We start from the raw sequence: 22,386 nt of genomic DNA, 5'->3' as shown, positions 1-22,386 counted from the left end.
GAAAAATTAATCCAACAGAAGCGAGGAAACGGTCGAGGCGCCAGAGACCGAAACACCGGAGAGCCAGGGAAACGAGAGCTACCGGAGCGGGAGGGTGCAGGCAGTCACCATGAGGAGAAGGTGAGCCGACTAATTAATTAGTTAATTAACCACGTGCAACCGTTGACGGCCAAGGGGGGCAAAAATATTCAATATTGTTCAGTCTGTTATGCGCCTGGCAGCTGCCACCTCCTTGAATTTGCACTGCAACTCCAAACACCCTCAGGCGGTCCCAGCAACCATTGCACCTCATCTCAGCTTCAGACAGAATGTTTGGGCTGCTGTACTTATAAATCTGTTTCTCGGCTGTTGGGAGTTGTAGTCCTGCCAGTTGTCGGCAGGTGTAACGGGCTGTTACGAAGTACACCTATTATTGTATTTATGGCTTTCCATATATCGTTAGGAGCTAGTGTTCTCTATCGTGGGGTTGCAGTATCGATGCTACACTGGGGGTTATTTGCTAAAGGGGGTTGGGTGGCTTTGTAAACAAGGACTTCATGGATCAGGTGATTTGACTAGAGAGAAAGCAGCCTTTTTTCACTATCCTGGGAAGATAATGGGTTAATAGATCAGTAGAGATTGTTTATTTTCATGTCTCCCCTGTGCCAGGCTTAATGCTTTCCCTTTGAGATATACTGCCAGGGAAGCTGCATGATCCTGAAGAGTTCCCAACTGCTCCATTATTCCCATATATACCTGCTTTTGAAACGTTTCGTGCAGCTCCCGGGAGTCCCACCGCTCAGGTTAACCGGTACAGGGAATGGATTGTGCTCACGCTGGGGCTGAACAGCCTCCCACTTCTATTCTATGCTGATCAACCTGTTTCAGGATGAAACTACCCCATCCAACAGCTGACTGATCGGCACCTCTGACATCACACAGAAACTGTGCCTCTTTTCTAATGCTTATTCTATAAAGGCTGAGGGGTCTTTTAGCCAGTAACTTATACTGGGTGTATATGCGGTTGTGGTTTCATCGTGATAATATTGCTGAGATGCTGTCACGCCTGCGATGCTGCAGCACACCTTTTAATTGGCGGTTTCCTTTTTATTCTATGGCAGATGAGTGGCTGTTGATAAAAATAAGATTATAAAAGGCCAACCCAACCCAAGTGAGTGTCTCCTGCAGGAAGAACAGTTCATAACGCATGGATTTCTAAAGTCATCTCACTCATTTAACATTATCCAAAACCTTAACGAGCTGGCCCTTTATAATGCATAGCAAAGTGAATGTTATCCTGAAACTCATGGGTTAATGAACTCCCTGTTTACTAGAAGAGAGAATTAGCATGGCCCTAATGTCATCCGCTCCAAATCAAAGCCTTCTGGCTTTCAGACAGTTGCATGCCTAGTGAAAGCCGCATGGTTCTCGCATTAGACCCTGTTCAGGAATGCGGGTTGCAAGCTAATGATTAGCAATGTGTTGTGAGCATCGGGTCTTTGTCGCTGGGCGCCAGCGCTGTTGGGGTAAACATTGAGGCTTGCGTTGTATTTTGGGCATAGGCTTAAAGTACACAACTAGGTCATCATATGGACTTTGTCTCCCCTAAATTGCATTTCCCCGAGGTGTGTTCAATCAGAAAATATATACTCTTGTAGGCTGGGAACATTATGAGAGCCAGACGGTAACTGCTCCTAACGCTCCATTTCCATTTTTATATTGATAAAAGACGTATAGACGTATCATTTTGTGGATTTAAAAAAAATAAAGAAATCTTCCCCTTAAATGATCCATCCACACTAATGATCAGAACACTAAATATGTCAGTGAAGTGTAGGAATGGCCATATAGCAGCTAGAGGCACAGACAGGTTACGGTGATAGGGTAAGTCATCTTCAGACAAGCTGTAGTCAGCTCAGATATACTCCGCTGTGGGCTTTGAAACAAGCAGGCGAGTCAAACATGCAGTGAGATCATCCCGTCTAGCGATCCCAAGCCAAGTCTGAGGGTGCGGCTCGAAGCCACAGCCGCATCATCTATATTTAACTGTTACATTCCAAATTGATTTAGTAATATGACACATTTGAAAAAGTTCTGTTAAAAGAACACCTATTTTATTTATTTTTATTAATGTATTTATTGTGAAATGAAAATCCATGTGGAGTCCTATTGATTGTGATCAAACCGGATTGAATAGTCAGCGGTAGCTGCATCTCTGCAAACAATTTCCAATATCCGTGTGTTAAATAAAGAATTACCCATTGACTATATTGTGTAATCAACTGTTATTGCAATCCCATCTCTTCATTACCCTGTCCATGTTTTATATGTACTTAAGTATGCTTCCAATGCACGCCACTCAACTCACATGCAAGCTGGGCTCCCGCTAGACCCAAGGATGATTCAGTTTGCAAGTTGAGTGTCAGCCGTTCACAAGTATGCAAATTGAGTGCTTATTTAAGTCAGTAGCCGGAACTCAACTCTCGTTTTCTAAAATACTCCAATTTGCATACATGTAATCAATCCAAAATGGACTCCCAGTACGCATATCGCCTAAAAGCCGGGGATGAAGTGTTCCGTTAAGATAACTACTGCTCATACTTGTCAGTCCCGTGTTCTTATTTGTTCACACTTCTGGTTCCTATTATTATTATTTTTGTACAATTGTTTATTAATTAGTGAAGCTATTGCTGCGGAGTCTGTGGCATGTCTAAATTCAGCGTTGGCACGTCTCCGCGATATCTGGGAAGAAATTGGTATTCCAGAGGACCAGCGCTTGCAAAGGACTGATGCTGTTAAGAGGCATGTAAATGTAAGTAACGGCTCACCCAACCCAGACATGCAGATCTCCTACCCAAGAGACCTGTACAAACCATGACTGATTTCAGAATCTTTTCTTACCTAACTTATCGCTTACATCTCAATTCATTATCGGCAGAGAAAGAAAGTATACCTGTAACCCTTTATTTAGACTTCACAGCAGCAGTCTTCAAACCAAATGTCTGCGTTGTCAGGGACTTCACTCGATTTATACAGTGGCTGTGATCTTTACATAAACGCTTGTACACGAATGGATAAATACTAACATCTATTTTGTAAACAATTTATAAAGTGTTTCTCGTACAATTTGCCTATTTTTCCCACAGCTCCTCCTTACAAGGATGATTGAAGAAGAGGAGAACTTGAAGGATCGGCTTTTAAAAAGCATCAATGTTTGTCGCAAAGAACTTAATGGGTTGTGTGAGGAGCTGCAACTTCCACCATTTGAAGTGAGAAATTACTTTTAATAGCATATTTCCTGTTTCTATACATGACATAACAAGACAGCCAGTGAGAACTCCATCCTTGAATACAGTTCTCTTTAAATGTTTTCAAAATTTGTATTTTTCCCCCCACAGACTGTTCTATGAAATGCTCTGTTTAGATAAAGGTTTTTAAAAACCTTGAGTGTCACTAGCGGATCAGATTTTATGGATGTTTAATTTGAAGACCGAGGCCAGCGCTCAAGTTTCTTGAGCAAGATTGGCTGTGCCGGCCCACGTAATGCATGATTAAATGAGTTAGGAGATCGGTGAAATGGCACTGATTTAACTATACACGGCCAGGCAGACTGTTCCTGCAGCCAATCACTAGGGTTGGCCATTCATAGTGTATAATAAGGTCAAGGAATTAACACTTGCAAACTTTTGTCAGCTGTTTAGTGAATATGATCCCGACTGAACGGTATATGTAGGTGTGTGTATAACGCTTCCTATTACCCATTTCTCAATCCAAAGTGCATATAGATGTTTAAATATAATTTTTCTTTTATAGGAGGATGATGATAGCACCATCTTGCAGTTGGAGAAAGATTTGCGGACCCGTGTGGAGGTTATGCTAAAGCAGAAGAAGGAAAGAATGCAAGAACTGAAATTGCTAAAGGAGCGGGATCAAGAATTGTGCGATATATTGTGCACATCTCCTTTCTGCATTGATTGCCATAGCGTCCCAAGCTTAGATGAATTGGATCAATTCAGGAGACATCTGGCTGCTCTTGCTACAGAAAAGGTTTGATTATTCTTGATTTGTAAATGTATAGTGACTTTTTTTCTCGTATTAAATTTTGTGGTTTTCTTAAAACACAAATAAAAAAAAAATTCTGTTTATTATTATTGATTCATTTTGTCAATTTAGGAGCACAGATCTGCCGAGTTTGTAAATACCAAAAAGCAGATAATTCTTTGTATGGAAGAACTGGATCGTATTCCTGACACAAGCTTTGAACGGGATGTGGTGTGTGAAGACGATGAAGCGTTCTGCCTCTCAAAAGAGAACCTTGCAGCTCTACATGAACTACTCTTTCAGGTATCCGCCGAGGAGTATTTACCTTGGGCTCTGCCTTAGGCCTGACTTAGGGCAGCATCCCCAGCCACCCCTCTCCGCAGCCACTGTCCCTTTCTGCAGCTCACAGCATATGATGTCATATCCCTGTGCAGACCGCACGTTTTACAAAGGCTGTACCAGCTCCGCACATCCTCCATAGATGGGCTGGTTGAGCAGATCTAGATCTCCCTTGTAATAGACACAAGAATGTATTGCTAGACACGTTCAGTTTTTTTTTCCAGTTGGTTATTTATGGGGGGAAAGTTCCATCAGCTTGAGATATTGTCAAGCTTTTTATTTTAACGAGTAAGGTTTTGTCACAAGCTAGTCATCGAGTGTATTTATCTTTGTATGCACATTTGAAATTGGACCTGTCACCCACAATTGTGTGGAGTCAACTACAGTCAAACCACTAGCATATTTTTACTTATGCTGGTTATAATTGCTTCTGTTTTCTTAAAGAGGTCATTGTGTGTACATAAATCTTCTAGCAGACATTCATGACCTGCATTCTGTTAGCACCTGATGGCAGATTTATTATATAAGAATTTCACCTATACATTTGCTAGCATAATACATAAACAAGAGTTCCTTATACAACAGTACCATTATAGATTGTCAGGTGTTTTTTAAGCACAGTCCCAAAATTAATCTAAATAATGCATTGATGGAACCATATAAATGTGTCCATCTTTTATTTTTTTCATGTTTAAATTGTGAATTTAATTATTCCAGCTCGAGGAGCAGAAAATAAGAAATCAATCATTATGTGAAGAGTTGCGCTCCAAAATAATTGAGCTTTGGGACCGGCTTCAGATTCCCGAAGAAGAACGCAGCGCATTTTCTGTGTACATGACTGGCTCAAAAGGCAAAATCATAAAAGCAGTAAGTGATAATCTTGATACTGATGTGTTTTATACTATAGCCCTTTGTGTGGCTGGCATTTTAAAGGTTATTGTGGCTGTTAATGGTGTTCTCTCTGCTTCTTTGTTTTGCAAGTTGCAAGATGAAGTGGATCGTCTTCAAGAGTTAAAGCTGCAGAACATAAAAAACTTTGTTGAAGTAATTCGGACAGAACTTGTGACATATTGGGACAAATGCTTCTGCAGCCACGAACAAAGACAAGCCTTTGCTCCTTATTACGATGGTTGGTAATTTGTATTGTACGTGCTGGTTGTCGGCTCACAATGTAGTGATATTGCACTACTAACCTGTGACTAATTCTGTATTAGAGGATTACAGTGAAGACCTGCTTTGCCTACACGATGCTGAAATCAATCGTATGAAACATTACTATGAGGTACACAAGGAGATGTTTGAAGGTGTACAGAAATGGGAAGAGAACTGGAAGCTCTTCTTGGAGTTTGATGTAAGTGTAACATGTTTTGTGACGTGTCTTGCAGTAAGTAGTATGGTATGAATTGATTTAAGTGACCAGAGACAAGAGGCTGCTCTAAGGAGCCTTTGATCCAGTAAAGTGCTGGATTCTACAATGAAGCAACCTTTATTGTTTCAAGCATATATCTAAATTGGAGAAAGAAAAAGTGAAAATCCTTAACATATAACATCAGCTTATAGTCTGTTTTTTTTTTTTACCCCCTAATTCTAGAAAAAAGCAACAGACCCAAACAGATTCACAAACAGAGGAGGCAATCTCCTAAAAGAAGAAAAGCAGAGAGCAAAGCTGCAGAAGATGCTTCCAAAGGTTGGTTTGCATGTCTTAATACTACAATGGTGTAGTCAAATCAATCACTTGGGAGTATGTGTGTGTGTGTATATATATATATATATATATATATATATATATATATATATATATATATATATATATATATGTGTGTGTTATATACACACACACATTATTATTACTCTTTATTACATGTAAACAACTTACGCAGTGGTGTAGTACTTAGGTGGGGCAGTTAACACGTACATAACAAACATTTAAAAATACAGACGCATCGGGTGTTTAGAACCCTGCCTGTGAGCTTGCCGTCTAGTCTTTTTTTGGTACTTTTACACAAAGTTCCTGGCTTTGAGGGCACTGCTCGTGAGCTTACAATCTAAGGTGGGAAGTGGTTGTATAAATCAGTAAATACATGTATAAGGATTTGGGTTTTTTTGCAGCTGGAAGAGGAGTTAAGAGTTCGCATTGCAGGCTGGGAAGAAGAACAAGGCCAGGAGTTCTTTGTTAATGGAAAGAAATTCATGGACTATGTTACAGAGCAATGGGAGCAGTTCAATCTGGAGAAAGAGAGGGAGAAACAAGAGCGGGTAAGATTAACCCCTTCGCAAGCATCCTTTGGATGCCTCCCCATCAGCAAATGGGAGATCAGGTTGTCATTAGGCAACCTGGGTCCAAGCACCCCCGGCCTCCCCCCCCCCGGCAGCAGGAGTTACCATCGCTTGGATCAGAGTAGTAGGGAAATGTTTGTTCGGAAGTCTCTGCCTGCGGTGTTAGATGTGACACCACCGGGAACAACATTGGAAGTAAAAAGGTTCCCAAAGGGTCTGTCTTGGACCCTCCTGTGAACTTTGAGCCCCTGTAGGCTGACCACAATTTTCAATTTTAATTAAATGGTGCCTTCTTGAACAAAACTAATCAGTAAATCTTCTATTTGCAAATATTTTTAATTATAGCAAATAAAAAAGTCTCGGCAACTAGAGGAGGAAATGTTTTATGGAAGTGCACCGAGGACTCCAAGCAAGCGGCGCGTCCTTGGGCCTAACACTCCCGGGAAAGTCCGCAAGGTAAGTTATACATCTTTCTTGTTCCTGATCATGGAAAGCTTTACCGTTAATGATAATCTGTGTCTCCAGGTTGGCTACAGGTTAATATGTACACTATAACCCTCATAATGCATATAATAGCTGAGTTTTAACTTTTGATCGTCTTATTGCATCCAGATGCATAGAGGTTTTCCTCAGAACCGTCTCTATATTTCTGTGAATTTTTAGAGGACTAATAAAATGACAGGTATTCTGTGTGCAAGAGTGTGCAATATAATGGCTAAATGAAACAACTTTAAGATTGATAGTTTCATGATAAACACCCGGGGTGGGTTTCTCATTCATATCTTACTAAAGTTACTCTACAAACCCAAGTAGGTGTATTTGATGTACTGCACTGCAAAATGATATGATTTTTGGGAAAGGTACGATTTTTATTTTAAATGGCATGTTAAGAGAGCCAATATCCCTTCCTGACAACAGGTAAGGTGACTGACTGCACTTTTGCATTAACATAGGAATACAGAGATCCACTCGCTTTGTTTCCATCGATGTATTCCGCTAAAGATGGCTGGCATGCATTTATATTGTAATACAGCTTCTCTCCTGGCACTAACCTTTTCCTGCTTCTCCCCTCAGCTTAACGGCACCTCTGTCTCCAATACTACAAACAGCACCCTGCGCTCCGCATTCAGTGGCACGCTTTGCCACTCGCCCGTATCCCGGCCCCCGCTCTCTGCTGGCAAGGTTGGTTAAAGGCTCTTCATGAATGCTTTTTTTTTTTCTCCATTCAAGTCTTGTAACAATTTTTTTGCATTATATTACAAAAGATGAAATTTTGCGAAAATGCATAGAATGAAACCTGATCTAGGGAAAAGGTGTGTGTGTGTAGATGTTACTGGAAAACAATACCACTATATGCTTCGTTTTCCTATTTGATAGGATACACACATAATAAATTGCATGAATGTGGTTACACAATATTAATATTTAAATAGTTCAATATAAAATCTATGCTGGTTTGAAGGACACGAACAGTTGGGGGGGACAATAAACTTCTCATTCATGTTGTGAAACTGGCAAGTACTATGGAGTTCTGATACTTGGGATTAATTCACAGTAAAAGATATATGTGTAGTGTATAACAGTGCCACGCTGTGCCTCGGGCTTTTGTTGTATAGCATGTTAAACTGAAAAAACGTTCTTTAATGGTTCTGCGGTAACTTTAATGTGTACTTTAACGAATGGCTAACTGTCTTTATTCCAGCCCGCATTACCTACACGGACTCCAACAAGAGTGTTCAAAACTCCCCAGACCAGGCGACTGGAGAAGAATAAGGAAAATATGTCCCAGCTGAATGGAACCGCCATGAGCGGTGGGTGCCACCTCACAATTCCTGCCCAGCGTAACCTCAGCGTTAACTCTGTTGCCAGCACCTATTCTGAGTTTGCGGTAATTCACCTTTTTTAAGAAGACCAGCCAAATACTGATCACCGAGCAGCACAGTCAGGAAGGCACAAATGTTTGATGTGTCAGGAAGAATAGTTTAGACACACACATTGTAATTATTACTACTATTTATATAATAATGTGAGGAGGGCCCTGCTCTAACGAGCTTACCATCTAGATGGTGGGATTCATTCATCCCTTCACTGTTGTGCTACCATATTCACCTGTCTAAGCCACAAACAGAATGCAGTGGGAGTGCAGGAACGAGTTCATTATGTGAGAGACCCCCAAAACACATGCTGTTCTTGAATTAAGCAGCGGGAGTCTAAACAGTCATTCTCTTCACTTCTGATTTGCCCTGTGCCTAAGGCCTTTCTAACCATGTCATATCAGCAATGCATGATAAACGAGTTTCCAACCCAGTGACCGATTCCCAACCAAGTAAGGGTCTCACAAAACATATAGTTTCCACCCCCTGCTTGTACTGATTTATACATGTCTTCATATTCTGTTTATAGAGGGAATCTACCCATATTGACTCCACAACTATTGATTCCAGGTCTGTATCCGGCACATATCCAATACCTGGTGCATGCCTTTGGGAATCTGTGCTAAGCCTTTGTCTAGTTATATTCTGTAATAAGGGTGCAGGTAACATATACACCTGAACAGGTTTCTCTCCTTCCACCCACTAACATGTTTTATATTCATGCGGACAGCCATCAGTCACTACGTAGTCTACAAAGAGCCCTGATCCTGACTGTGCTGCTGCTTCCATTACTAGCACCATTCACTGCGGATTTGCTGTGGTTTCACACACTGTTTAACATCACTAATCTCCTTCTGCAATAATATATATAATAATAATATGCTTCATAGCTGCTTTTCTTGTTTTCTCTGACCATTTTTGTTTATTACTAGCTTTATATTCTTATTCCATTTTTAAACTTGATGTCTTACTTTGATGTTAATGTTGATCATAATATGAAAGGTAACAAGAAAGAATAATTGTCTGTAATAATTAAATCAATAATATGACTTTTAGTTTCTACTTTTTTCCCTTCAGTCCACACAGGGCCCTGCGCGGGGTTGCTTTTTTAATCCCGCTCCCTCTTATTTTTTGAATTTTATTTTTTGCCCGCTCCCGCAATATGGGTGTTCCGCTCCCACAACATGTGTGCCCAATCCTGCCTGCTCCCGCCACAAATGCGGCCAATCACGCCCACCTCCCAACCTGAACTGCAGATTTCCCGCCCAGTCCCGCAAGGCTGCTCTCGAGTTGCGAGTTGCTCCCTCACAGTGTCTCTTCTCTTGCTCCGCCCAGGAACACAGCAGAGTCACGGTAAGTGACGTCATATCACATGACTCCACTGTGTTCCTGGGCGGAGCAAAAGAGACACACTGTAAGGAAGCAGCGCGAAGGCAGCCTTGCGTGACTGCGTGGGATTACTGGTGCCTGCAGATACAGTGCTAGACCGCCCGCAAGTTTTTTGGCGGGACCCACCTCCCAATGCAGTCCTCTAGAATGGAGGGCCCTGTTCCCGCAGGAACTTACAATCTAAATAACTCTTTGCTCTCATCCTTTTCTTTATAAACTCCGTTGTTCTGGACGCACATAATCTGACAGAAAGGGATACTGAGGATCTGCAGAACTATAACGTTAGCGGGTGTATCTGCGCATGCACACCTACAGTGGGGTCTATTCAGTTTGCAGGAGAGTTGCATGTCAGGTCCTATGCATTATGAAGACCTATGTTTAGTGTGCTGCTTCTTCAGGCACAACTTGGCTGGCCATGTGTAATGTATAGTTAAATCAGTGAGACTTCTCCAGACTCATCACCCATTAAATTATGCATTCAGCATGGTCGGCCATTCTAGTGGGATAAACCTGCTGGTGTTAGCTCTTCATAATGGATAGTGAAGTAAATAAGTGAATTAAAACTCCTTGCCCGTTAGTAAATAGTCTCCTTTTGTTGCATAACAACATTGTTCAGTTGCGCTGTGCTCCTCTCCTCTTCTCTGATGAAGCATATCCAGTCAAGACCTTTCCAAGTTTTCCTAATTTCTATGTATTAAAAACAAAAAAACTAACACCCTTTAGTGGTGGTACTCCGCTGCCGTGCGTGTTTTATCATTTATTATTTCTTACAGGTAAACGTGTATTATATTATTTCATGCATTCTATGTTGATGGGGCTGCATCAAGACTGCGTTCAGTAATCCCTGTAAAAAGCAACATTTTTGTCCATACTGTGTTTAAAAATATGACATACAGCAGTGCCCTGTTCTTATCAATTCATTATTCTAGTTTTTAAGAATGGGCATCTGTTTTTTATGATAAATGCACGTATAGCGCATTGCTTTAGATGCTTTTCTGCTCCACTAACGATGAAAATGCTAGCCAGCTGTAAAGCTTAAACCTCGTGGGTGCTGGATCGGCAAGCACCCCCCTCTACTAACTTTGTTTTGTGTATATGATACATGAAATCAGAGCAAATCATCGGTTTTTGGTTTTTTTATATATATTTTTTTTTTTGTATTCTTTCCACAATATGTATGAAAGCTGTTGGCTTTCCTCATGACAAATGCTCTATGAAACATATTTTGACATGTCAAAGTATTTCCCTTTCCCCTTGGAGTGTGTCCGCTTTCTTCAGATTTGGTAAATAATATGTGGTTATTTTTGTTTTTACAGCGAGAACTTTCAAAAGCCACAAGTTCTAATGCAAACCCTCGAATACTGAACTCCACCATTACCCATATGTAATGTTCCAGGAGTTGGATTGAAAGACACAAAGGACCAGGTGCGCATCCCATGTCAAGCATCAGCCCAGAGGCTGCCATGTTTTATTTGGGTTTCTGGCATTCTAGATGAAGTGTAAATTCCCACGGACTCTCTGACGGGGTAACTAAGTTATTTCTGGAAGTTTTTTAATGCACACCAACAAGAGTCTGAGCAGATTTTGCACACTGATTTCATCTCATTAGCAAATATATTAATAAACTCTAGCTTCAAGACCTGAAATCTAATCTATTAAACTACCCAAGTTGGTTGCTCTATTGATTTTTGCAACTGGTGGTTTGCATTTATATTTTGTTTTTTGCAGCTGAAGGTGTAATGTATAATACAGTCTTTAAATGTTGCTGTACATGTATTTCATGGCTAATTCTCACGGCAAAGTTTAATATTTTATGTGTATATACGGTTTTTAGGTTGTCTTTTTATGATCATGAACTACTTTGCACCTTTTCCATGTCACTACAGCTGGTTCCATAAGTCTTTTTGTATTTTGGTCAAATGATGGTATAGAGTAGGGCTGTCCAAGTGTGGCCCTCTGGCACTGTAACAGCAACACACTGTGGCTGGGCTAGAAAGGTTGGTGAAGTGGTAGGAAGTCTTGCCGCTGGGGCCACAACTGGACAGCACCTCATGCAGAGCTCCTCATAAAGGCTTATGCATAAACTTGAACCTACCACGCTTAACACTAAAGTGACCAATTTATACCATTTTTAGTAGGGGCTCATGAGGCTTTTATTTGAATTTTTTAATATTTTTTTTTATTATTCCTATCCCTAGTAAAGTGACACCAAGCCAAAATGTAATGTTATATATACAGGGATACAGAAGAAGTGGTTAGAGAGGTTTTTAATTCATAAAAAGTAGAGTTTAAAACCCAATCCCATTAAGGCAGAAGTACTAGTTTGGGTTTCATCAAGAGGGGACTGTTTCCGTAGCCTAACTGTACAATGTATCTGCTATTACACGAGCCAGTAGCTGACATTGCCCTGTGACCGTACTATGATGTGTGTGCTACTGTGTGTTACATCTTTTCTGGTAGTAGGATACGGGTGAATCAATAAAGCGCGTAACATTTTGTTACGTTTTATAGAAACGTGGTATAACAATCTCCCGCACTTTCCCCAACTGCTTTTTATAATGTCAGGGGTGAGGCAGCAGCAGCTGTAGCAGTTCTCTGAAAAAGCTTTTAGCCTAATATGTTAATATGGTTAAAGCCAAGGCTAATGTTTTGTTGTAAGCAGCCCCCGCCATTCTACGGTTTTGTATGTACAAGGTTTTGCAAAGAAACTGTCAGAGGCATCATTTGAAGCAAAATCAAAATGACTGTGGCATCTTATATATTGCTTTTGATTTTTTTGTACATTCTTGTGTATATATAGTAAATTAAAAACTATCTACTCACTACATTGTTTGTTCTGACTATTCATTTACAAAACATACTGCCAATTACTGCTCTCTGAGGGTAGCCAGGACCCAAGTTCTTTCAGCTAAAGAAAGGGCACCCAGAAAAAATACATTTTAATGCTGCAGGTCCATAACTGAATCTGAAAAAACAAAAATAGACCAGAATCTTATCTTCTGTATACAAAGTATTTATACTAGGGATGCACTGAAATGAAAATTCTGGGCCGAAACCGAAATTTCAGAATTCACTTGGCCAAAACCCGAAAATGACCCCCTCCTCCTTAAACAAAAAACAAAAGTAACACACCAAAATATATATATTAATAAACAGCAATTACACTCCTATCATGGCCTGGTTCTAGCATGTACAGGTTGCCTGGGCATGATAGTGTGATTTGCTATTATATAAAAAAAAATGCTTTTTTTTTTTTGTCCAAAAGTGTGGTTACACCAAAATTGCACAAAAAAAAACATAAACTGCTAACAGCAATCACACTCCTATCTTGCCCAGGCAGCCAGTACATGCTAGAACCTGGGCATGATAGGCGTGTGATTACAGGCTCCCTATGCCATAACACACATACGCATGCACGCACACACTCATTCCTCCCCCTTACCTGAACTGCAGATCTCTTGCAGACTTCCAAAGCAGCCCTGCTGCCTCCATCTGTACAACTCTTGCCCCGGGCCCCAGGGGAAGGAATGGAGCTGAATCATGTGACTTGCATTCACGGGACTCCGCTGGGTTCCTGCTTTTTTTTTTGGCAGCTGCAAGAGACCCTGCTTGCACATGTGAGCAACGAGCAGTTAAGCTGCCTGACCCCTGCGGATGATTTTTTTTTTTTTTTTTTTTTTTTTTAAATTAAGCAATATTGCCAATAATACCCATTTCGGCCGATATATCTGTGCATCCCTATATTATGCACATTATATACATGCTAATGTCTCATTTAGAGGAAGCTTTCCTATTGCAATATAATTTGTGACTGGTTGGTGTCTTCGCTGTAAGAAACACCAGGTAATAACAGATACATATGTGTGCGTGTATGTATGTGCAAGTAGTAGCACCAGACATTTAACAATACCCATGTGATTTTGAATAGTCATTTATTTTTCTTTACAGCATAGTACATATGTATTCCAATATCTACAAGTGACATTTTCTACACAAAGCTTGTTTTGAATAAAATATTCGACACGTTTTGGATGATCCAAGCTCTTTGCATCTCCATGGCCAAGCTGTCCATATTTTCCTATGTTTCAAAAAAAAAAACAGGATTATAGCAGTAAGGTAAAATCGCAGGAGGCTGTGCACACCCAGGAATCATGAGCGCAGGGCCTGCAAAGCCTACTACAGAATAGAGTACTTTTTTTTTAGCATGCATTATCCATTTTACAAGGTATCCCAGCCTCCAGCATAGCACCGGTGCCATTCTGTTTAATACAGCTAAGCAGGGGTCAGTATCTCATAGCTAAAAAATATATCTATACGCACAGCATAACAGTGAAGTACTTACCCCATCCCCATGTAAAGAGCTCCCCACATCCTGCAACATGAGAATGCTTTTTGGTACTTTTATTTGTAGTTTCGTTCCCTTATCATTGTAAACTTTTATACCTTTTAGATGGGTAACTTATAAGAATGTATACTTAGAGATCTCTGAGGCAGAGGACTGCATTGGCAGGCAGGCAGGAGCTGCCAAAAACCTTGCAGGCGGTCTTGCTAAACGTAGTCACGTGATGTGACGTCAATTCCCAAAAGAGAAGAGCAAGAGAAGAGACGCTGTGCGGGAGCAACTCGAGGGGAAGCCTTGCGGGGCTGCGTGGGAAATCTGCAGTTCAGGTAAGGAGGTGGGCTTGATTGGCCACAACTGTGACAGGAGTGGGTGGGATTGGCCACAAGTGTAGCGGGAGCGGAACACCCACATTGCGTCAGCGGGCGGGATTGGGCAAAAAATCAGCGAGTGCGGGATTAAAAAAAGCTGTCCCGCGCAGGGCTCTACTCTGAGGTTCTTAAACTACAATAAGTAGCAGCACTGGCACTATACATTGTTCCCAATATGTTGGAAAATCAACAGCTGGCAAAAATCAGAGCCTGACACAGTGATAACCGTACACTGGCTTTTGCGATGATCACGTTAAAGTGTGTTATGTTCGTACTCACGTGTGACAGCTGCCGTATGACGTGATCCACAGCTGATCTTGGATGCTTCACTTTCTTGGGGTAGATCAATCAGAGCTGGGAAAGACTGAATTGAAATAAATTCACTGACTTCAGCTTCACTCCCACTTGCTGAAACTTCTGCACTTCCTGCTAAGGTAATGCCAATGAACGTTAATAAATGAAGACAGAATCCTTATACAATTTCATTGGAAAACAGCTGAACAGAGCCACCGTGTTATTTGGCTGCTTACATTCTTTTGCCAGTGCTTTGGATGGAAGGCCAAGTTGTCCAGATTCATTCCATCCCCAGCAGTAAATGTCTCCACCGTCTGCAAAACACAAGTCATTTTACTATTAATTGGCATCAGGCCACTAAAGTAAACCATAGCTATCTTATTGCTGATATCCCACTGAGGGTGAATTATCCCTGTGAAGTTTTACAAGGTGGTTGTCCGCATTACATGATGTTCCCAATACAGGTGCGAGGTCTGATGCTGGTCTTACCACTAATGCTGGCTGAATGCCAACCTCCTGCTGCCACGTCACTCATCGCCACCCCATGCAAAGCGTCTACAATTCGAGGTTCCAAAACATCCTCAAGATCCCCATGTCCAAGCTGCCCATGCCTCACAGAAGAAAGTAAATAAATAGTCATATTTTAAAACGCCATCAGATGCATACCCTGGTGTTTGATTCAAATGCAAGTACATATAAAGCTTTAATGGATACGGGAGATGGTTACATGCTCTCTCTCACACACTCAGCTAAGCTATGATTTACTGTTTGTCAGTTTTTGTAGTAGTATGGAATACCATATTACACTGTAACCCCTGATGTGCTGGATTCAGTGACACTAGCCCTATTTTTTTAAATTTTTTTTAAACTGGGGCTTTATTTCCTGTGTACAGTCATTTGTTGTAAGATTATATATATATATATATACCGTATTTGCTCGATTATAAGACGAGGTTTTTTTCAGAGCAAATGCTCTGAAAAATACCCCTCGTCTTCTAATCAGGGTCGTCTTCTAATCAGACCTCAAATAGAGGTCTGATTAGGAGACTAAGATCCAGTTCCCCCGCACCGCTGCAGGGGACCTGGATCCTCCTGTCTCCCCCCCATTTAACACCCCCCCCCCGCACACACACTTACCGGTGCTTCCTGCTGTATTGCCGGGGCAGCGGGTTGACGTCTACGCTGGAAGCGTCTGTCGCGCATACCTTCCCCGACTGTCAGAGATCAGAGTGCGGGGAAATCTGATCTCTGACAGCCGGAGAAGGTATGCGCGACGGACGCAGACAAAACCCCGCTGCCAACTCCACCTCCTTCCGGCTGCAGCGGAAGGAGACACCAACCCGCTGCCCCGGCAATACAGCAGGAAATTGCCACTCTGCCACTTAGGGGGTTAAAAGGCATATTATGGGTCAGAGTGGCATATAGGGAGGTATAAGGCATTTCAGGAGGCAGAGTGGCGTTAAGGGGGCATTTAATAGAGCACTCTGCCTCCTGAAATGCCTTATACCTCCCTATATGCCACTCTGCCCCATAATATGCCTTTTAACCCCCTAAATGCCAGAGTGGCATATAGGGGTATAAGGCATTTCTGGAGGCAGAGTGCTCTATACAATGCCTTTTAACTCCCTTAATGCCACTCTGCCTCCTGGAATGCCTTATACCTCCCTATATGCCACTCTGCCCCATAATATGCATTTTAACCCCCTAAATGCCAGAATGGGATATAGGGGTATAAGGCATTTCTGGAGACAGAGTGGCACATAGGGGGTCAAAAGGCATACCATGGGGCACAGTGGCATATAGAGGGTTAAAAGGCATATCATGGGCCACAGTGCCATATTGGTGTGGCAAGCCTGGGGGCAGATGTGCGTAACTGGGGGACAGGTTGGAAAATACAAGGAAATAAAAACAAAAAAAAATATTTTTCTCAATCATAGCTTTTATTTAAAAAAATAGTTTACATGAATTAACATTTACTGGTAAAACTTTTTTTCCTTTGGGGTCATCTTATATTCAGGCTTTTTCTTTTTTTCCTAAGTCAATATTCAGATTTTGGGGGGGTCGTCTTATAATCAGGGTCGTCTCATAATCGAGCAAATACGGTGTACATATATATATATATATATATATATATATATATATATATATATATATATATATATATAAATACACACACACACAACATGGACAGAATAAGTTCCTCTAGAATAAGTTTCCACAAGATTTTGGAGCGTTTCTGTGGATTTTGTGCCCATTCATTCAGTAGAGCATTTGTGAGATCAGGCACTGATGTTGGATGAGAAGGCCTGGTTTACAATCTCCATTGAAAAAGAGTAAATTTATAGTTGCAAGATCCTGTTTAGATACAATGGGAATGTTATAAACACACACAGGGTTAATCTTGTAGCTATACCCCTAATGGAAGTCATTTAGGTTTTTTTTTGTTTTTTTTAAGCATTTTTGGGGGTTAATAAAAGTTAAAAAAAAAACAATCTAGTTTTGTTTGTATAGTTTTGTCTATGATTTAGTTCCTTTTCTTTCTTCTACACAAAGATCTTGGCAGTAGATTCAAAATCCAGGACTCAGCAGTCTTCTGGTGATTATTTCTTTTACTCAATCCAGTATATCTAACCCAACATACCTCCCAGCTCCCCACGCGAGTACCATTGAGTCCGCCGTCAGCATCACAACATGCTCATTGCCTAAAACCAGCTTGCGGGCTTGTAGTCTAGATGGCAGCTCTCGGAAAAACGGAGGCTGATGGAGTACGTATCCGTTGGCAACCAAGGGGAAAGCTGAAGAAAAATAAAAACAACAATTAATTCAGTATTCCATATAAAAACACAACTTGGTAAAATTTGTTGCTATAAATAAATTATACATATATTTTTAAAAAGGTTAACTGCAGAAATTGTATAAAATTATTTTTCCTCCGTAAATCTGTTTTCTACCTAATTGCCAAGTTATTTACTCCCCTGCCCCAAGTCCACCTATTTTCTTTTCATTCTTCTGCTGGGAGGCTGTTCCACGGTACTTACATCCTCTCCATGAGGTAAAATAAACAATACAGTAAAATGAGTTTACCAGGACTGTGTCCACTGGGCAGATCCATTCCCCACATGGGCTCTGCCTGAATACCATGGGAGCCCAGAGACCGTGTGTCCCAACATTTCACACTGTCCTGAAACAGCACGACAAGGTACCGGTCTGCAGGGAGGGCATCGAGGCATCCCAGTCCATGGAGATGGAGATATTGCTGGGAACTTCCATCAATGAAGCCTGAGAGCGACAAGGATCCATCGTCTGAGCAGAAACATTAAAACAAAGACAAGTGTATATTAGTGTCTCAAAGCATTTACCAATATTAAACGTACCTATGTATATATGTATGTGTATATATAAGTAACATATGTGTATATAATATATATATCAGTAACGTATGTGAGTATATAATCAGGGCCGGCCCGACAATGGAGCTGAGTGGGGCAACCGCTCCCGGCGGCACTTTTGAAGGGGCGGCGCCGAGTGTTTTTTGCTTACCAAGCTGTCAGTACCCGTTCGGCGCCCCCCTCTCTCTCCTCTGCGGCGAGTCTCCCTGTTCGGTCTCGGTGCCGGCATGTAATGCTGAGTGCCAGAAGATTACCTCATTTCCGGCTCAGCATTACAAGCCGGCACCGAGACCGAACAGGTAGACTCGCCGCAGGACTGCCGAAAGGTAAGTACAAGGGGGGGGGTAAGGGTAGATAATAGGGAGGGAGAGGAAGGGTAGATAATAGGGAGGGAGAGGAAGGGTAGATAATAGGGAGGGAGAGGAAGGGTAGATAATAGGGAGGGAGAGGAAGGATAGATAATGGGGGGGCAGGGACGGAGGGAGAGGAAGGGTAGATAATGGGGGGGGCAGGGACCGAGGCAGAGGAAGGGTAGATTTTGGGGGGGGGGGCGGCATTTTAAAATTCGCCCCAGGCGGCATTTTGCCTTGGGCCGGCCCTGTATATGATATATATCAGTATCATATGCGTATATTATAATTACCGTATTTCCTCGATTATAAGACAAGGTTTTTTCCAGAGCAAATGCTCTGAAAAATACCCCTCGTCTTATAATCGGGCCTCAAATAGGTCTGACTATGAAACTAAGATCCAGATCCCCCGCAGCGATGCAGGGGACCTGGATCCTACTGTGTTATGCCCCCCCCAATTTACCGGTGCTTCTGAGTCCCCGGTCCTTAGTCCAGGCAGCGTGTAGAGCGATTCGCGTAGAGCTCTACGCCCTGCCCGGACTAAGCACTGGGGACTCAGATGCAGGGGACCTGGATCCTCCTGTGTTATGCCACCCCCCAACTTACCGGTGCTTCTGAGCCCCCGGTGCTTAGTCCGGGCAGCGTGTAGAGCTCCAAGCGGAAGTTGTCTACGTCAATCGCGTAGAGCTCTACACGCTGCCCAGACTAAGCACCGGGGACTCAGAAGCACCGGTAAGTTTGGAGGAGGGAGGGAGTGTTAAATGGGGGGCATAAGGCATTTCTGGAGGCAGAGTGCTCTGTGAAATGCCTTTTAACCCCCTTAATGCCACTCTGCCCCATAATATGCCTTTTAACCCCCTAAATGCCAGAGTGGCATATAGGGGTATAAGGCAATTCTGGAGGCAGAGTGGCACATAGGGGGTCAAAAGGCATATCATGGGGCACAGTGACATTTAGAGGGTTAAAAGGCATATCATGGGGCACAGTGGCATATAGGGGGTATAAGGCATTTCTGGGGCAGAGTGGCAAGCCTGGGGGCAGATGTGCATAACTGGGGGGGCAGGTTGAAAAAAAAAGGAAATAAAAACAAAATATTTTTCTCAATCATAGCTTTTAACCCCTTCAATCCCAGGGGTTTTTGGTACCTCAAAGCCCAGAGCAATTTTGCCATTTTTGGGGTATGTCGGTTTAGCAATGATTCTCTTTTCCTGTGAATAGTGTACCCATGTAAACTATATATTGTTTTTTCAAGGAGAGATAGAGCTTTCGTTTGATACCATAGTTGGATGATTAGCTGAAAATTTAGAATGAGAAATTTAGTAAAAACTAGCGAAGATTAGAAAAATAAACTAATTTTTTTTTACATTTTCCCTCTGAATCCTCACAAAATTAGGTAAAGTGATGGAAAATCCCCTCCAAGTTTATCAGTTCAGGTGTCCTGATTTCAGAAATACCTAATTTATATAGATTTTCCAGACTTTCCCAGCACCAGGGAGCATACTATAAGGTGTACAATTTTGTATAATTTTTATGCCTATGGCTTAACGGGTTTGGGGGTTGTGAACGGGGGCAGGAGGGTTATACTGGCTAGATGTTATGCTAGGGCAATGGGATGTAAGGTTTTTTTAAGAATTTTTTTTATTATCTTTTTTATATATTTTTTTTAAATATTTTTTTTATTTTAATTTTTTTTAAATTTTTTGTATTTTTTATATTTTTTTTTTTTTACACATTAATGGTTAGAGGTCCTCCTAGGGACCTCCTGAACATACCAGTGATGTCACAGTGACATCACAGCTCACATTATAATTTTTTTTAGTATTATTTATATTATTATTTTAATGATTTATTTAATATTATTTTTTAAATGCCTAACGTTTTTTTTTTTCTGCTTTTCTCTTTCAGGACGGGAGGGGGAGTGAGAGAGATGGTTTCTCACTCCCCTCCCCGCGATCCCCCTGCACCGATCACACTGTGATCTCTATGCAGGTCCTCACAGACCTGCATAGAGATCGCAGCGTCTCTGTGCCTCATCGGAGGGCAGGATATCCCCGCAGGGGATATCCTGTCCTCCGATGACCTTCCGGGTTACGTCAGCAGTGGCGTAACCCGGAAGGGAATGCCCGATCGCGCGTTTGCAACTGCGCGATCGCGCGATCGGGCAGTTTACCGGTAACAGCTTACCGGCTTTCATGCCGGAAGCTGTTACGGGCGATCGGACAGCAGAATGCCGGCAAAGTCAAATGACAGCCTGGTCTCCCGTGCAGCGGCAGGGATGTGTCCCTGACGCTGCACGAAGGGCTGGACGTACCGGGACGTCCATAGGGGTTTCTTTGTGGGCGTTTTTTGGACGTCCCGGTACGTCTATAGGGGATTGAAGGGGTTAATAACAAACAATTGTTCACATAGTTTACATGAATTAACATTTACTGGTAAAACTTTTTTTCCTATAGGGTCGTCTTATATTTTCTTTTTTTCATAAATTAATATTCAGATTTTGGGGGGATGCAACGTATTCATATATATCAGTAACATATGCACATATTTATATAATATATATCAGTAACATATCCACATATATATATATAATATATATCAGTAATGTATATATATATATCTATATATATGAATTATTTGGGTGACTATGATATACATGAAAATAAATGAACCGGGATTAGTTAAGCATTAAAGTGCGCTGTGCAACTAAACCCATCCCCAGGCACCGCTTTGCCAGCGGCAGGGTCACCAGACTTTTACACTCCAGGCTGTAATGAGCTCTATAGAAAAACCCCTGTTAACTGTCATGTATCCACTGTATCAGTGATGCAAACACCAAAGGCTTGCGTCCGTTCCCATGTTCTATACATTCGTTATTCTGTAACGTTCTCTGTAAACACTGTAACAGTGTTTATATCGCCAAGCAGTCTGTGCGAAGCCTTTCATAGCAGAGATGCGGGGACCCACCTGTCAGCAGGACTGTGTAACTCCACGACGGGGTCACTTTGCAGATATGTTTACCCTCCCCACGTGCTTCTGGTATCCGGACCGGTTCCGGAAGGTACCGATTCAGCTCCTCCCCGAGCTGTCCAAACCCGCTAAATCCAAATCCATACCACACCATGTGCCCAAAACAAGGAAGCAGGGCCGCGAATCCTCGTCCTCGATTACCAACCTAACCGCTACACAAGAGGGGCTTTGCCCGTTTCTGCACATGCTCAGGTCAGTCGTCAAACCTTATGTCATCTGTCTCCCCCTGCCGGCCACACCCGGAAGTACAACAGCCTACAACATGAGCGCAACCAGAGCTCTGCAGTCTGCACTGTTACAGCAATAGAGAGAATGTCCCGCGCTCAGCCCCTCCCCCCATTACCTGGTCCCCTCACACCCGTCATGTAACACTACCGTATTTATTTTATTATTATCCGGCCATTTAATCTGTGACTCCATAATACTGTTAGAACCGGTCTAGCGATGGGCTGTGTGCTGAGCAGCTACACTACACTTCTGGCCTTTAATCTTATAATTGTATCTGCTGTATACCCGGAAAATCTCAGGTATAATACACACAAATGTACCCCGCTTCCAAGAGCCTTGAAAAGGGTGTTGTGTGCGCATTATACCCGCATACAAGTTTATTTAATGCAGCAGGAACGCTCCATGAGAGCGACTGCGCAGCGTTAACCCCTGCGATGACACAATGCGGAACTCAAGGAGTTAACGCGTGTGGGGACCAAGTCCTTTTGC

At 42.1% G+C, this 22,386-nt stretch overlaps 2 protein-coding genes across 5 annotated transcripts; one reads left to right on the top strand and one right to left on the bottom strand.

The window, feature by feature from the left end:
- The first annotated feature begins 3 nt into the window (after positions 1–3).
- PRC1 (protein regulator of cytokinesis 1) lies at positions 4–12,724 on the top strand. 4 transcript variants are annotated; one of them, XM_053464389.1, is made up of 15 exons: positions 4–120; positions 2,659–2,791; positions 3,126–3,248; positions 3,793–4,026; positions 4,153–4,323; positions 5,077–5,226; positions 5,341–5,488; positions 5,574–5,710; positions 5,951–6,046; positions 6,469–6,615; positions 6,982–7,092; positions 7,711–7,818; positions 8,339–8,447; positions 9,040–9,080; positions 11,216–12,724. In XM_053464389.1, exons 1-14 carry the CDS (start codon positions 110–112, stop codon positions 9,057–9,059), a joined length of 1,698 nt encoding a protein of 565 aa, XP_053320364.1. In that variant the 5' UTR covers positions 4–109; the 3' UTR covers positions 9,060–9,080; positions 11,216–12,724. The 4 variants fall into 4 exon arrangements, with proteins under 4 accessions (XP_053320364.1, XP_053320361.1, XP_053320363.1 ...); XM_053464386.1 differs by having other exon boundaries at positions 8,339–8,524; XM_053464388.1 differs by lacking the exon at positions 9,040–9,080.
- A 1,093-nt stretch (positions 12,725–13,817) lies between these two features.
- Positions 13,818–21,842, bottom strand: RCCD1 (RCC1 domain containing 1). Its single transcript, XM_053464390.1, has 8 exons — positions 21,607–21,842; positions 17,988–18,206; positions 17,545–17,698; positions 15,393–15,514; positions 15,140–15,217; positions 14,889–15,038; positions 14,242–14,271; positions 13,818–13,977 (listed from the first exon to the last, which is right to left on the bottom strand). The coding sequence occupies exons 1-8, from the start codon at positions 21,761–21,763 to the stop codon at positions 13,832–13,834; spliced, it is 1,056 nt and encodes a 351-aa protein (XP_053320365.1). The 5' UTR covers positions 21,764–21,842; the 3' UTR covers positions 13,818–13,831.
- Between the last annotated feature and the right edge of the window lie 544 nt (positions 21,843–22,386).

Source organism: Spea bombifrons, chromosome 4, assembly GCF_027358695.1.
Source record: "Spea bombifrons isolate aSpeBom1 chromosome 4, aSpeBom1.2.pri, whole genome shotgun sequence".
Lineage (NCBI taxonomy): Eukaryota > Metazoa > Chordata > Amphibia > Anura > Pelobatidae > Spea > Spea bombifrons.
This window is presented reverse-complemented; position numbering and strand designations above follow the sequence as displayed.

Excerpts from the sequence above, each read along its gene's own strand:
- PRC1 (XM_053464386.1), top strand. Across the intron at positions 2,792-3,125 it reads CTGTTAAGAGGCATGTAAAT|CTCCTCCTTACAAGGATGAT; the intron begins GTAAGTAACGGC and ends TTTTTCCCACAG. Across the intron at positions 5,489-5,573 it reads CTTTGCTCCTTATTACGATG|AGGATTACAGTGAAGACCTG; the intron begins GTTGGTAATTTG and ends ATTCTGTATTAG.
- RCCD1 (XM_053464390.1), bottom strand. The coding sequence starts at position 21,763 with ATGGTGTGGTATGGATTTGGATTTAGCGGGTTTGGACAGCTCGGGGAG. Across the intron at positions 15,039-15,139 it reads CAAAGCACTGGCAAAAGAAT|CAGGAAGTGCAGAAGTTTCA; the intron begins GTAAGCAGCCAA and ends GCATTACCTTAG. Across the intron at positions 13,978-14,241 it reads GCTCTTTACATGGGGATGGG|GAAAATATGGACAGCTTGGC; the intron begins GTAAGTACTTCA and ends TTTGAAACATAG.